Genomic DNA, 13,846 nt, shown 5'->3' with positions numbered 1-13,846 from the left:
TTTGATGTCTGTCAATGTCTCACAGCAAATCATGAAGGACCGCTGGATGAATGTAGGTCATGATGAAGAGGAGCTGAAGCCGTATACAGAGCCTGAGCCAGACTTCAGCGACACCAAACGGATAGGTCTGTACCTTCTGGGTTTCATTCCTTGTTTCTTATTAATGTTTAAAACTCAAGGAAGTCTGTCCATATCATAAACTACATGGACAAAAGTATGAGCACTTGGGCAAGGATGACAGAGAACGAGAAGGAGATTCTGTACGTGACGTCACACCTCTTCTGTTTTTGCAGAGCTGATGATCACTATGGGTTTCCCCAAAGATGAGGTCACAGAGGCATTATTAGGGCAGAAATATGATGAGGTCATGGCCACGTATCTTCTGCTGGGCAGAAAACACCCAGAGGCAAGTCATATATGTTTATTAACTATCAAAACATCAGTCGTAATTACTAATGCTACATCCACCTCATACAGTATATTCTGTGCAGTTTTGTTTTGCCATCATTGAGATACTGTTATATTTAATTTGTTTTATTTAATTAATATTTTACATTTATATTGGTGTTTTCATTTTAATTTTAGGAATTTTGTTGTTTTTATTCAATTTTAGCAGTTTTAGTTTTTTATTATTTTTATTCATTTTTATTTCGGTTTCATTTGTTTTATTTTGTTTTATTGCATCAGGTTGAAGTACATTAAAAAGTTTTAAAAAAGTAGTTTTAGTTGACTATAATAAGCCTGATCTTGTTTTGTTCGCTCGGTTTAGTTTGAAGGAAGCGATTCGCTGTCCTCCACAAACCTGTGTCAAAGGTCACGACCCAGCAGCGACCTGAACAACAGCTCTGCGCAGTCACCCGCACACTCCAAAGTCCAGCGCAGTATCTCAGGCACGCAGAAACAGCGCCGATTCAGCGACCACGGTACAAAACACACCGAACATTTCAACTCATTCTGAATAAATGCATTTATTTAGATCAAAAATTTAGTTATCAGTTATCTAATAATTAATTTTCTTATGCTGGTGTTTAGAAACAGTTGTTGACTCATTTGGATATATTTGTATAAAAATTATGTAATAAGTTTTTATTATACATTTTCTTAATTTTAAGGAAGTCTAGGTCAGGGGTAAAAGGTGTAACAATAAATAAATAATAAGTATAAAAAATAAATGAAGGCACAGTAAGAAAATTTTAATGTAAAGAAGTTTAAACCTGTCCATTTAAAGGGATAGTCAGGGTTGCCAGGTTTTCACAACCCAATCGCGTTCCTGTTGGGGGTAAAATACATGTAAAATACACATTCCAAGTGCTAAATATCACATTATTGGGGTTGCTTCAAATCACGGATATGAAAAACACCCCGTGGCAACAGTGTAATAGTAGCCCGATTTCACTGGAAAACCGCAGACCTGGCAACACTGGGGATAGTTCATCTACAAATGAAAATTGTCACGTTGTTCCAAACCTGTATGACTTTATTTCTTCTGTGGAATTTGATTTTGAGCTGAAATATTTCCACGTTGTTCTGAATATGAGTCTGATTGTGTGCAGTGGCGCCGTCCATACCTCCAGCCGTCTCTCACACCAAACGCTCTCAGGCCAACAGTGTGGAGGGAGAGAAGAAGGAGGAGTGTAAGCTGCCCTCCTCCAGCTCTAAAGGAGACATGGCCACCTCTCCTCTGGTGGCCCAGGAACGCAGGAAGTCCTCCACAGCTTCAGGGGTGAGAGGTCACACGAGCCGCTACATCACGTGACGAATACATCTGACTAACACTAGCTCACATTCTCAGTCTGTAATAATGTGTTTGTGTGAGCAGAACAGCGCTGCTGGCGGAGTGACGAGGAGAAATACGTACGTGTGTGAGAGATCCAGCACAGACCGGTACTCAGCCGTACCCAACGGCAAAGACAGCAGGTGAGCAGCGTTTGACAAACTGTGTGATGATACGGACCTCACCACATGAACATTAGCTCAACAAAAACACTGACATGAGCTCTCCGTGTCCATTCCAGATCAGATTGTATCACATATCACATATGATGTGAAGACTGATGTTTGCTGATGTTTCCTCTGTGTCTTCCTCACTTCTGTCTCAGTTTGACCGAGATGTCCGCCTCTGCGAGTGCATCTTCCTCCGTGTCTCCAGGAGCGTCCTCCGCGCTGGCGTCCACTCGGCCGCGTCATGTGAAGTCCATGTCGGCCTCAGGCCACCCCAGCAAGTCTCCGCTGCCACCCATCGAGGACAACGCTGAGCTCAAGGGGTGAGCCAGCCCACATGCTCTTCAGCGTTTCACAGAAAGTTATTCTGCTATCATTCAGATACTCTTATAATGTTTGTTTCTGTATTTTCTTATATTTTAGTCTTTATATATTTCCTGTTTTCTTTCAACATTTTTGCTATTACTCGTTTTTTGTCATTTCTACTATTTTTTTTTAATGGCTACATTGTTTGTATATATATATTTTTTTAGTTATATATTAATATTAGTTGTATTAATTTTAAAGAGTGAACAGTTTTGTCTTGAGTCTGGTTCCTTGAGAGATGTCGTCTGTCTGCAGCTCTGGCTCCAGGGCTCCGTCCACGTCTCCGTCAGCTCACAGCATCAGCAGCATGACTCCGGATCGGACCCGTTTTCCTCGGGGCACCTCCAGCCGCAGCACCTTCCACGGGGCGCAGCTCAGAGACCGCCGCAGCGCCACATACAACGGCCCTCCCGCGTCCCCGGCGCTGTCCCACGACACGGGCGCTCTCGCCCAGGCCCGCAGGGGAACCTCGTCCGGGTTCATCAGCAAGCTCACCTCCAAGCTTGTGCGGAGGTCAGTCTCTAGATCCGTCACCAGATGAGCCTGAGTGTGCATGTCCTTTACAGTCTCCTGAGGTTTGTGTGGAAGTCAGGTCAGGATTCAACATAACGGCCCGCAGTACTGTGAACAACTCAGACAGAGCTCAATAATGATGAAGTGCACTACTAGTCAAAAGTTTTGAATAATTACGATTATTTGACGTTTTTGAAAGAAATTGTCTCTGCTCACCAAGATTCATTTGTTTGATTAAAAATGCAGCAAAACGATAATATTGTGAATATAAATCCATTTAAAAGAGCTGTTTCTATTTTAATATATTTTACATTTTCAGAAGCCATTATTCCAGTCTTCAGAAATATGTTGATTTGGTGCTCAATTATTGATAATGGTTCTTATCATTATAAATATTGTTCATGAAAATATGCATATAACATTATAAATGTCTGTACTGTCAATTTAATGCATCTTTGCTGCACAATTTTTGATATTAATCAGTATATTAGAATGATTTCTGAAGATCATGTGACACTGAAGACTGGAGTAATGATGCTGAAAATACAGCTGCACATCACAGAGATAAATTACATTGTAACTGATAATCACATAGAAAACAGCTATTTTAAATTGTAATAACATTTCACAATATTACAGTTTTTACTGTATATTTGATCAAATAAATGCAGCCTTGATGAGCAGAAGAGACTTCTTTAAAAACATTAAAAATCTTACTGACCCCAAACTTTGTGTACCAGTTTGTTGTTCTTATAGTGCTTCTTAGAATTCAAATGTAAGTTTCTCATGTAAGTTAGAAGTATTTAATACTTTAAATTACTTCACCTTGAGGCGCCCTTGGAATTTTGCTGTCGGCCCCCAGTGGATCCTGGCCCCTGATTGAGTACCACTGCTTTACACTCTTTACAAACCATTAGCACAGGAAATCTCCCTGTAACAGCTAAAGTTACTGCAGTGTGTGTGTGTATGGAAGAGAGAGAGCCAGGTGGCCTGACACACACACACACACACACACACACACACACACACACACACACACACATACACTCAGCGCTTTTTTCATTATTCCCTGTTTAAAACTGTAAAGCTGCTTTGACACAATCAGTATTGTATAAAGCACTATACAGATAAAGGTGACTTGACTTGAATGGGTGCCGTCAGAATGAGAGTCCAAACAGCTGATAAAAACATCAGAGTGATCCACAGCACTCCAGTCCATCAGTTAACATCTGGAGAAAACTAAAGGTGTATGCTTGTAAGAGATAAATCCATCAAGACGTTTTAACTTTTAAACTGTTGCTTCTGCCAAAATATGAGTCCATAATCCATATTAACGCTTCCTCCAGTGAAGAAGTTATCTGGTCTGAATCTGGAGAGAAATCTGCACAGATCAAGCATTGTTTACAAGCTGAAACAGCTCTAAACAAACGTGTTGGTGAATTTAATGTGAGAGACAACAGGAGATGGACTTCTTCACTGGAGGAAGTGTTAATATGGATTATTAAATCGTATTTTGGCAGAAGCAACAGTTTAAAAGTTAAAACGTCTTGATGGATTTGTTTCTTACAAACACACAGCTTTAGTTTTCTCCAGATGTTAACTGATGAGTGCTGTGGATGATTGTGATGTATTTATCAGCTGTTTGGACTCTCATTCTGACGGCACCCATTCACTGCAGAGCATCCTTTGCTGAGACACTGATGTGATGCTACATTTCTCCAAATCTGATGAAGAAACAAATCTACATCTTGAATGGCCTGAGAGTGAATTTATATTTTTGGGTGAGCTAGAACTTTAGGTTTTTAACAAATGTATGGTGTTATTATAAATAAATGAGTCTATGTGTGGCCATTTTCACTTTAGTTGATTTATTCTTCAGATTTCATGGCTGACCCACAGGTCTCGGGTCCACGCTTTGGTTTTGAACATGCTGTGTTTGTTTGTTTGTGTTGTAGAACTCTGTCTTTCAGAACGGCGAGGTAGGGAACAATAGTTTGGCATATTTCATATCTGACTTGCGTATGGAAATGTGTCCTCACACACCCTTCTCCTCAGAACTAGACTCCTGTGTGTTTCTTACTAATGGCCTGTGCATCCATCACCTCTGTCAATGTGTGCACGGCTCGCAGACTTCCTCCTGATGATGATGATGTCACTTCCCCCACTGCAGAGTGCTGGTGTTTAGCTGTAGTGTGTCTGGATCTGTTGAATGCTGATGGTCTGTAGTGGTCCTGTACCCGTTCCCCTTCCTCCAACTCTCTGTGCTCAGAAGAAGCTTTCTCAGTTTCCACAATCTCACAATAAGGCAGTTTTTGGACTTCTGTTATGCAGTAAGAATGATGAAGTAAAGAATAAGAGGCTGTTCCTTACAGTGATTTCACTAAAGTTGAGAGAAGTTCACAGGCACACATGAAGCAGTGGTAAAATCACTGTAAAACACCGTTCATGGATTATGGCTTTTATAAAAAAGCAGCAACATGATGAAAACACCAGCAGCAGTATGTATTGTTCTGTTCACATCAAGGACGATAACTGTAAACATAAAGTTTAAATAATAATCCTAATTCTAAGAGAACAGCGACGTCTACACCACAGTTATATAATAACAATGGTGGAGCAGTGCTGTTGGAAACATTTTTTCATGTGATTTTTTTTTTTCACAAGCCAGTTTTTTAGCAAACCAGCTGATTCTAAAGGTTTCATTGGTCATGTTAATCACATCGTTGATTGCCTACATAACAATGAAACAAATACTAACCCCAACATTAACCGTAACTATAAAGTTTTAATAATCATTGTAAGAGAATAGCAATGTCCAGACTAACAATATTGATGGAATGTCTTCAAGGTTTATTTATTTATTTATTTTTCATGTGATTTCCAACCAGTTCAGCCTAAAGTTTTCATTGTCTCTTGAATCTTATCTTCTGTTAATGTGGATGCTAATATAGTTATTATAGTTATTGCTCTTGGTGTGAACGTCCCTCAGCTGTAGGCGGTTTACTGTTGTCTAGGCACTGTTGTACTAATCTGTGGTTTTGGAGTTTAGTCGTCCACTGTTTTCTCAATATGACCTCTGATATTTCCCAAGGTACCCAGTGAAGGAGAGGCCCGCGGTCGGGCGTACAGTATGAGGTGAGGTTTTTATAGATCCTCTGTCTTATGTGAAACTGTTGCTTGTGGGGTATTTGTTGTTGCCTCCTCCAGTCAGTCGAAGAGGCTGTGTCGATTGAAATGGTTCAGACGACCAATGTGCAGTATTTGACTATGCCTGTGTGTGTGTGAGATTTCTGATTGTTTGGTGTATTTTGCATGTTTTCTAATCATTGAGAGCTGTCTTCTATCTTTCTGATACAGGTGTTATCATTATAAGCTACCTTGCTCATTTCTCAGTCCATTTATAGTAGGGAGGCACTGATACTGAACATCTTAATACCTCAAATAAGCAAAAATGGACGTTCAACCTCAGCCAGCAGATGTCTAATGGCAACCAATTCCACTATATTTACAAAATATAATGTGTGTCTAATTTACGGTTTTGGTTTAGCTTTATTGGCCACAGATGTTTTGTAAAGGTGCTTCAGAAAAAAGGCCCGTTCACACCAAGAACGATAAATATACAGATAATATATTAGCGTTCACATTAACGGACAATAACATTCTGTTTATTATAAGTGCGTGTACAGTTATGTTGTCTGCTGATTTAAATGCTTAAGCTCTCTAAATTCAAGCAGATTCTGATTGGCTGTCAATGTTTTTAATTGTTCATTAGCCGAAGAAAATCACTCTTTGAAGTGTTTCTGACGATATTGTTCCTTTGTGTCGTTATCGTTATATCTGTGATATATACGGATATAACGGACTGTGCTATTATCAGAGTATTATAATGCTTATTTTGTTGTCTTCCACTTTAAAAGCTCAAGCGCTGATAAAATCTTATTGGCAGTCACTGTTTTTTTTTTATTCGTTCATCAGTTGGAAAAAAAAAACATTCTGAAAGTAATTCCAACGATATTGTTCCTTTGTGTCCTTTTCGTTATTGTCGTAGTGTGGATGACGCAATTATTTTTAATTATTGTATTTGATGTGAACGGCAATTCAAGTTCTTTTCATGCCGATAATGATAATCATAATAATAACTATATTAGCGTAAAAAACAGCTTTTGATAAAATTGTTTATTACAAGTTCGCACTGCAGTTTTGTCGTCTGCCGCTTTAAAAGCTCAAGTGCTTTAAAGTTGGATGGAATCTGATTGGCCGTCAAAGTTTATATTATTCATAAGTTGGAAAAATCGTTCTGAAAGTAAATACATAGATATATTTCCTCTGTGGTGTTATCGTTATAGTTGTAGCATGGACATCGCTATTCTCATAGTATTTTAACGATTATTAAAACTTTATATTTATAATTATTGTATTGGATACGGCCCTTAAATAACTATAACCATAATGTGCTAATGTCCTATATTAGCACACAAACCAACTCTGACAAAATGATGTATTGTAATCGCGCACTTTAGTTTTGGCGTCTGCCGCCAAAGATGGATTCTAATTGGCTTCCATTGTTTGTTCATTGGTTGGAAAAATCATTCTGAAAGTGATTTCAACGATTATCGTTCATCTGTGTCAATATCGTTATAGCTGTGGTGTGGATTTCACTATTCTCATAGAATGATTATTAAAACTGGACCTGTTACTATAACGATAACTTTATTAGTGTACAAGCCAATGCCTCTTTAAACATTCCAGTTCCTTAAAGTTGTGTGGATTCTGATCGTCAGTGTTTTTATCATTCATCAGCTGCACAAATCGCTCTGAAAGTGATTCCAGCGACATTGTTCCATGGTGCCATTCTCATATCATTAGAATGATTATCAAAGCTTTGCTTTTATTATTGTCCTCGGTGTGAGCAAGCTTTAACTCTTCTAACTGTTGATGAGAATCAATCTGACGGTCTGAACGCTTCTGTGTTGGTCGTCAGGAGCGGATCCGGAGAACCCAAGGAGGAAGGCCGTGACTCGAAGCCCAGATCGCTGCGCTTCACCTGGAGCATGAAGACCACCTCGTCCATGGAGCCGGGAGACATGATGAGAGAGATCCGCAAGGTGCTGGACGCCAACAACTGCGACTACGAGCAGCGCGAGCGCTTCTTGCTCTTCTGCGTGCACGGCGACGCGCGGCAGGACAGTCTCGTCCAATGGGAGATGGAGGTGTGCAAACTGCCCCGCCTGTCGCTCAACGGCGTGCGCTTCAAACGCATATCCGGGACGTCCATCGCCTTCAAGAACATCGCTTCCAAAATTGCCAATGAGCTCAAGCTGTAAGCAAACGGTTCGAGAAAACCATAGGGAACACTAAAAAAGGAATCTCACCAGGAAGTCTTTGAGTTACTGCTTCTGTAAGCTACTGCTGTAATGTGTAGTGGAGAAAAATACGAATGCAAAAAGATGAAAAGAGAAAAACCGCCCCTAGCCTGATCTTCATGACCTCTCGCATATACGCCTGGTTAAAACAACCATCTTGCAATAATATCGAAACCCCTTCAGGGTCGGCAGGACAGAGATCTGTCGAGAGAATTATCGTTACAGACTCAAACCAACTTTTTCCACATATACAGTCAAGATATAGAATGTTTTTGTTGTATTGAATTAATGATAGAGTTGTATAATACAAGACTTTCAGCCTACTTATGTGGAGGTGTTGTAGAGTCACTATTGAGCTCTGTACAGAAAAATTATGTTCAATGTGTCATACTTGTTTAGTTGCTTTATTTCCCAGGTTTTTTTGTTTTCTTTTAGATTTTGACACCACTCAGTTTTAACAGTTCTTTTATAACTTATCAACATTTGTTTTTAAAGGGACAGTTGATCCAACAATGGAAGTTCTATTATTTTCTCACGCTCATGTGCTCACAAAGCCTGCATGTTGTTATTTTTCATGGAAGTAGAGCGTTTTAAAGAATAATGCAACTTTTTCTGTGGTGAACATGACTCCAAAAAGCTCCAAAAATGAGCAAACACCATAATAATATTCCACACATTGCAATAGCCATGTGTTACACTTTGTGTAGCCATCTAAAATGTAAGTTGTTAATCATTGAAAATGTGCAGTCTTTAATAAATAACAGCATGCATGGAATGGCACGAGAGCAGGTCGATAATGACAGAACTTTCATTTTGGGTGAATTATCCTCTTAATTCAGAGTGAGAATTAGATGCGATCATAACATCAGAATTAAAGAGTAAGTGTTTTGTAGAGAAGGCAGTGAGTTTCCCAGATGCAGATGGTTTGGATGTACAATTCAGTTAATAATTAGTAAACGAACCTTGAACGAATCCTTTTTTTTTTTTTTTTTAGTAAAATGTAATTTGTTTTGTAATAAGTGGTGGTGATGATGATGATGATGATGATGATGATGGACTACAACCACTCGTATTGGTACTTTCTACTAGTTCTTTTGTACTGAAGTATCGAAGGTTAAATGTGCAATGCTGTCTATGTTGTATTACTGTAATGCTGATTAAAGAGGTTGTGACTGCACACTTTTAAGGGAAGATGAGCTCAAGTTTAAGTAGTTTGAGAAAAAGGATTAGTGACTAAAAATATTAAAGGGTAAAGCTGTGATGAAAGCTCAGAGAGGCACTGAATGTTGGAATGTCAACTGTGATGTTCCATTTTGTGAAGGTACATTTCCAGGATTTCCTTTCCTGGTTTTTTAAAGGCTGTATGGGTGAAACAGTTTGGATGGGAAGCAAGCTGAAGGCTGAGGATCTCCAAAAATGCAATTAAACTCCAACACATTTCATCCTTCCACACACTCTTCACATTTATTCTCTGGACATAGTACTGTACATTTCTGTGGAAAAATCCCTTGGGCCACCGTGGTGCAGTCCCACTGGAGCACATTAAAGCTTACTTGAAATGAATCTTTGAACTGAAATGTTGTGTGTCCTTTTTCTGGAGTATATAACATAGCTATTTATTAGAACCAACTGAAAACTTAACACTCTGTTCTTCTGTTTTGCAGATGATCATATAAGCTTAGGATATAGTAAAGTGCTGACTGGTAAATGAGTCTGTAAACTCAAATGCAATGAAAATCCTATAATGTGTAGTTTTCAGTTCAAAGAAACAACCAGGTCATATTTCAGCCCCAAACTGAAAAAAGAAAAGAAAATGAAGCCTGTTCTAAGACTATTACGATTCTGTATTGTGACATTTTTGTAAAAATGTGTGTGTTGGCTTAATGAAAAGTTTTTAATGGACCTAAAATAGGCTTCATTTTCTTAGGGTGAAATATAATCTGCACATTTCTTCATGAGATTCACCCTTTGTGAGATTCAATAAACAACTAGCATCAAAAACACTTCAAAAACAAAGTAAAACTTGTAAAGTCTCCTTTTCATCCTAGTGTTGATCAGAACAGAAGAATTCTCTCCAGAGCAGTGATACTTCACTTCTCATAAAACACTTCTGAGCAGGTACCAGGTCATCGATGCCACCGTTGTTTTCCAGTCTTTTCTACATTTGGAGGAGAAGTTTGACCCCATCCACTACTAGCTGGGTCAGCTCGACTTCATTAAAACCAGTGGTCTGCAGGTTGCTGATTTCGTAGATGCCCGGATATACAAATAATGCAACTGATTAAGTTTGTTTAGAGTAGCAACTAAATGAAGTTAGTTTCCATTGATGGACAAAAGGAAATAAAGTTCAACATAGGAGATCAATCTTGAAAAATAGCAGTGGCAGCTACAATATCATTTATGCATGACAAATTAAAATGTTATTTGTCCTTGCCATCATCTTTTTGAGGCCTTGATTAACAAGCTTGGTGTGAAGATCATCTGAGCAGAATTTGGTTAATGTTGCATTAAATTGGTAGAATGAATAGCAAAAATGATAGAATTTAAGGAAATAAAAATGGTAGAAACCACTCGGTAGACCATTTCAAAGTTATTAGCGATGTCAAAATTCGGACTGCTTGTGGCACTAGAAAATTTAAGAGAGACCCCAAAGTTGCAACCAGGAATGTTAAGACCATTCCCAATCAATGTCCAAAATTTCACAACCTTTTACATGTGGCATAGACTTCCATGGCAGAAGAAAAATAAAGTCCAAAGTCACATACTCTCTGAGTAGGTACCTCTTTTAAATACATACTTATTTCGCAACCATTAAAAAAGTATGGTTTATACCGTATGAATGTGTGTAGCATGAATTTAAGCTGGATATACTATATCTGTCATTTTGTCACTGAAATGTGACCTTCAGCATCAGTTGCACTGCTTCACTTTTTTTTAATACTGCAAAGTCTGACATTATTTTTACACACTGTTTTCACCTTCTATTTAGAAGTAAAGTATGTATGTTTGGAATCGGATGCAGCCTAGTTACATTTTTATGTTAAACTGTGGCTGCGTGCATAATTTTACACTACAGAATCTCTAATGAGTTTTGCCATACCAGTTGCTTCCATCTGAAGTCGTAGTCTGTCCAGAATGTCATCCAGGCATTTGTTCTCGGCGAGATGCAGCATTTTCACTGCAAGGCTTGCCTTCAGGCCTGTGCCAGCCTCTGCAGGTGAGCTGACCACCCAACCCAAGTGAGGCTTCCAGATAAATGGATGTCTCAGTTTCTTATAAAGTGTCTCCATCTAAAAAAAAGAAAAAAAAATGTAGATTGTTGGTGTGGACTGAATAGACTATAATATATATTTAGGGCATACCTCAGGGTTCAATATTAGGACCTTTTTACTTCTCACAGAAAACATGATATCAACATGATATTGTATGAGGTAGTTGATTAAAATGAACCTTGAGCACATTATTAATGCAGATTGTTTTAAACGCCTCTTGTAAGCAGGCATCACTTCTGTAAGACACCAGTTTCAGTTTCTTCCATGTTCACCCAAATAGCTAGGGTCCCATCCTTACTTAACCTGATCATAGGGCAAAAACATACTGTAAACTGCTCTGATGCAAGCATATAAAACCATAAATTGTGAACTCTAACCAACCACAGGGCCCTTGCATCAGGCCAGTCACGAGCCACACCAATCTTTATCAAAGACAATGGTGGAGAGTCCATCGTAACCATGCGGTCTTCACTCTCATGGCTGAGTTCATCTGTGGAGTAAAGCTTTCCTGGCAGGTCCTCACCCAGCTCCTCTAAAACTACAAAACAAGTTATATTATCATACAATATATCCTTCTGATCAACTGCTGTACCTGTTTTGGCCAGTGTGAGGAGCTGTCTGTGCTCTCCTCTAGAGCTGAAGATCTTTGCCCGAACCCGATGGGACCCGACGGGTTCGGTCGGGTTCGGGCTTAATTTATATCATCTTACCCGGGCTCGGGTTTGCGCTCCGGTTTGCGAGGTAAACGAGCGGTCATGTGATGTGTTCCGATTAGCGCGAGAAAGATGCGAAAATGAATGCTGAGTGGGTATAACGGAGGCTTGCCTCTGGCGATTACGTTTTGGTTGCACCAGCAACTAAAGCAAGGTCTGAGGTGTGGAAAAGTTTTGAAAAGTTTGACCATGTTTATAATGAGAATAATGAGTGAATGACGCACCATCAGTGAGCGCAGGAACGCGCTGAAGACATCTACAGTGGATTCAATAATTTTCCTCCACAAAACACATGTAGGATTAGCCAAATCTCTGTGAGTAAAGGTTTTTCAAATGATAACTAAATATTCATTAAGTCTAAAAATGCATAATGTGGACAGAGTCTATACGCTATTGTTGGCATTATTCTTTTATTAAATGTCAGCTGATAGTGGCGAAGCAAATCCGGCGGAGCCTTTATCTTAATTTCGTTATTGCCAAATACCCATCTTAATTTAAAATTAATCAAAATTTTAAAAAAAAAAAAAATACTCATATTTCTGAGATGTTAAGATGTTACAGAGAAATTACTCAATCTCTACTATTTAGAGTGCTGAGATGTTAAGATGTTACAGAGTACTTATTTTATTTCTTTATTCCAACTTCCAAGAGGCCTAGTCTACGTTAGTTATGAACAAATTATGTTAAAACATGTATAAATGACTCATTCTTGACAAAAGGCAAAAGAGCTGTGTGTGCGCGCACATTTGAATAATGTCGGGCTGTGAACGGGTTCGGGTTTTTAAAAAGCTGTCAATCAAAATGTACTTGTCGGGCTCGGGTCCTGTCGGGCCTAACTTTTAAGGCCCGATTACAGCTCTACTCTCCTCTGCTGCAGTGTGTGGGGCAGCAGTAGTCCTCAATGCTGTCTGCAGTCACCTCACAACTCAAAGCATATGCTTGGTCAAAGTCATCACCACCCTACACACACAGAAACATTTTACACAGAGGCATGCTACCTCTCATCATTACATCATAATGACAAATTTTACACTGAGATGAAATTAAATGTAATTATGTCTCAGAGTTTATCCTAAAACTAAAATGTGACACTGGTGCTATAAATTGAATGAGTGGTTCTATTCATCTGACTATTCATTGCGTACTTGGCTAGATTAAAATCTATTCCGAAAATACTGAGATGTGAAATTGAGTCTTTTTCTCAGATGAAAAATCAGGATACTTCACCAACATGTCCATTTTGTCTCATTTTGAGATGAGGCGTTGTCATTAGGTATTCTTTTTTTCTTCAGGTTGTCATAATTGAAGTCGCTCTCTTGAACAGAGTCAGTGGTGAACTTGTAGCTGTGGTAAGACTCAATAATACGGTCACAGAACAGGATTGAGCATCAGCCGCTTTTGGTCCTGTAGACTGACCTGTCAGACAAAGTCAGACAAGAACCCAGATGCTAAATAAAAATTAAATATATATATTATATTAGATTAATAAAAAATGTTAATTAATAATATAATTATTATTATAAAATAATAAAACATTGTCATATATATATATATATATAAACTATTTAAATATTGGACAATGAACCACCTGTAGTACCTTCATAGAACCCCAGGGGTCCACAGATATGTAGAAACCAGGACTTGATATTCATTTGAGCCTCATCTGAAATGCTTCCTG

At 38.8% G+C, this 13,846-nt stretch overlaps 1 protein-coding gene across 3 annotated transcripts in view; it reads left to right on the top strand.

Annotated features, from left to right (window-relative positions):
* The window catches only part of LOC109060472 (serine/threonine-protein kinase MARK1-like), a 32,999-nt gene extending 23,253 nt beyond the window's left edge, over nucleotides 1–9,746 (top strand). The window contains exons 10-19 of one of the 3 annotated variants that reach the window (XM_042712238.1): nucleotides 26–125; nucleotides 294–406; nucleotides 770–923; nucleotides 1,554–1,723; nucleotides 1,820–1,917; nucleotides 2,100–2,264; nucleotides 2,563–2,820; nucleotides 4,776–4,799; nucleotides 5,911–5,955; nucleotides 7,802–9,746. In XM_042712238.1, the coding sequence (XP_042568172.1) occupies nucleotides 26–125; nucleotides 294–406; nucleotides 770–923; nucleotides 1,554–1,723; nucleotides 1,820–1,917; nucleotides 2,100–2,264; nucleotides 2,563–2,820; nucleotides 4,776–4,799; nucleotides 5,911–5,955; nucleotides 7,802–8,144 (1,470 nt within the window). In that variant the 3' untranslated portion in view covers nucleotides 8,145–9,746. The remainder of the gene's footprint in view (nucleotides 1–25; nucleotides 126–293; nucleotides 407–769; nucleotides 924–1,553; nucleotides 1,724–1,819; nucleotides 1,918–2,099; nucleotides 2,265–2,562; nucleotides 2,821–4,775; nucleotides 4,800–5,910; nucleotides 5,956–7,801) is intronic. The other 2 variants (XM_042712239.1, XM_042712240.1) reach the window with 2 other exon arrangements.
* Nucleotides 9,747–13,846: the final 4,100 nt, after the last annotated feature.

This window comes from Cyprinus carpio, chromosome A22, assembly GCF_018340385.1.
Source record: "Cyprinus carpio isolate SPL01 chromosome A22, ASM1834038v1, whole genome shotgun sequence".
NCBI lineage: Eukaryota > Metazoa > Chordata > Actinopteri > Cypriniformes > Cyprinidae > Cyprinus > Cyprinus carpio.
This window is presented reverse-complemented; position numbering and strand designations above follow the sequence as displayed.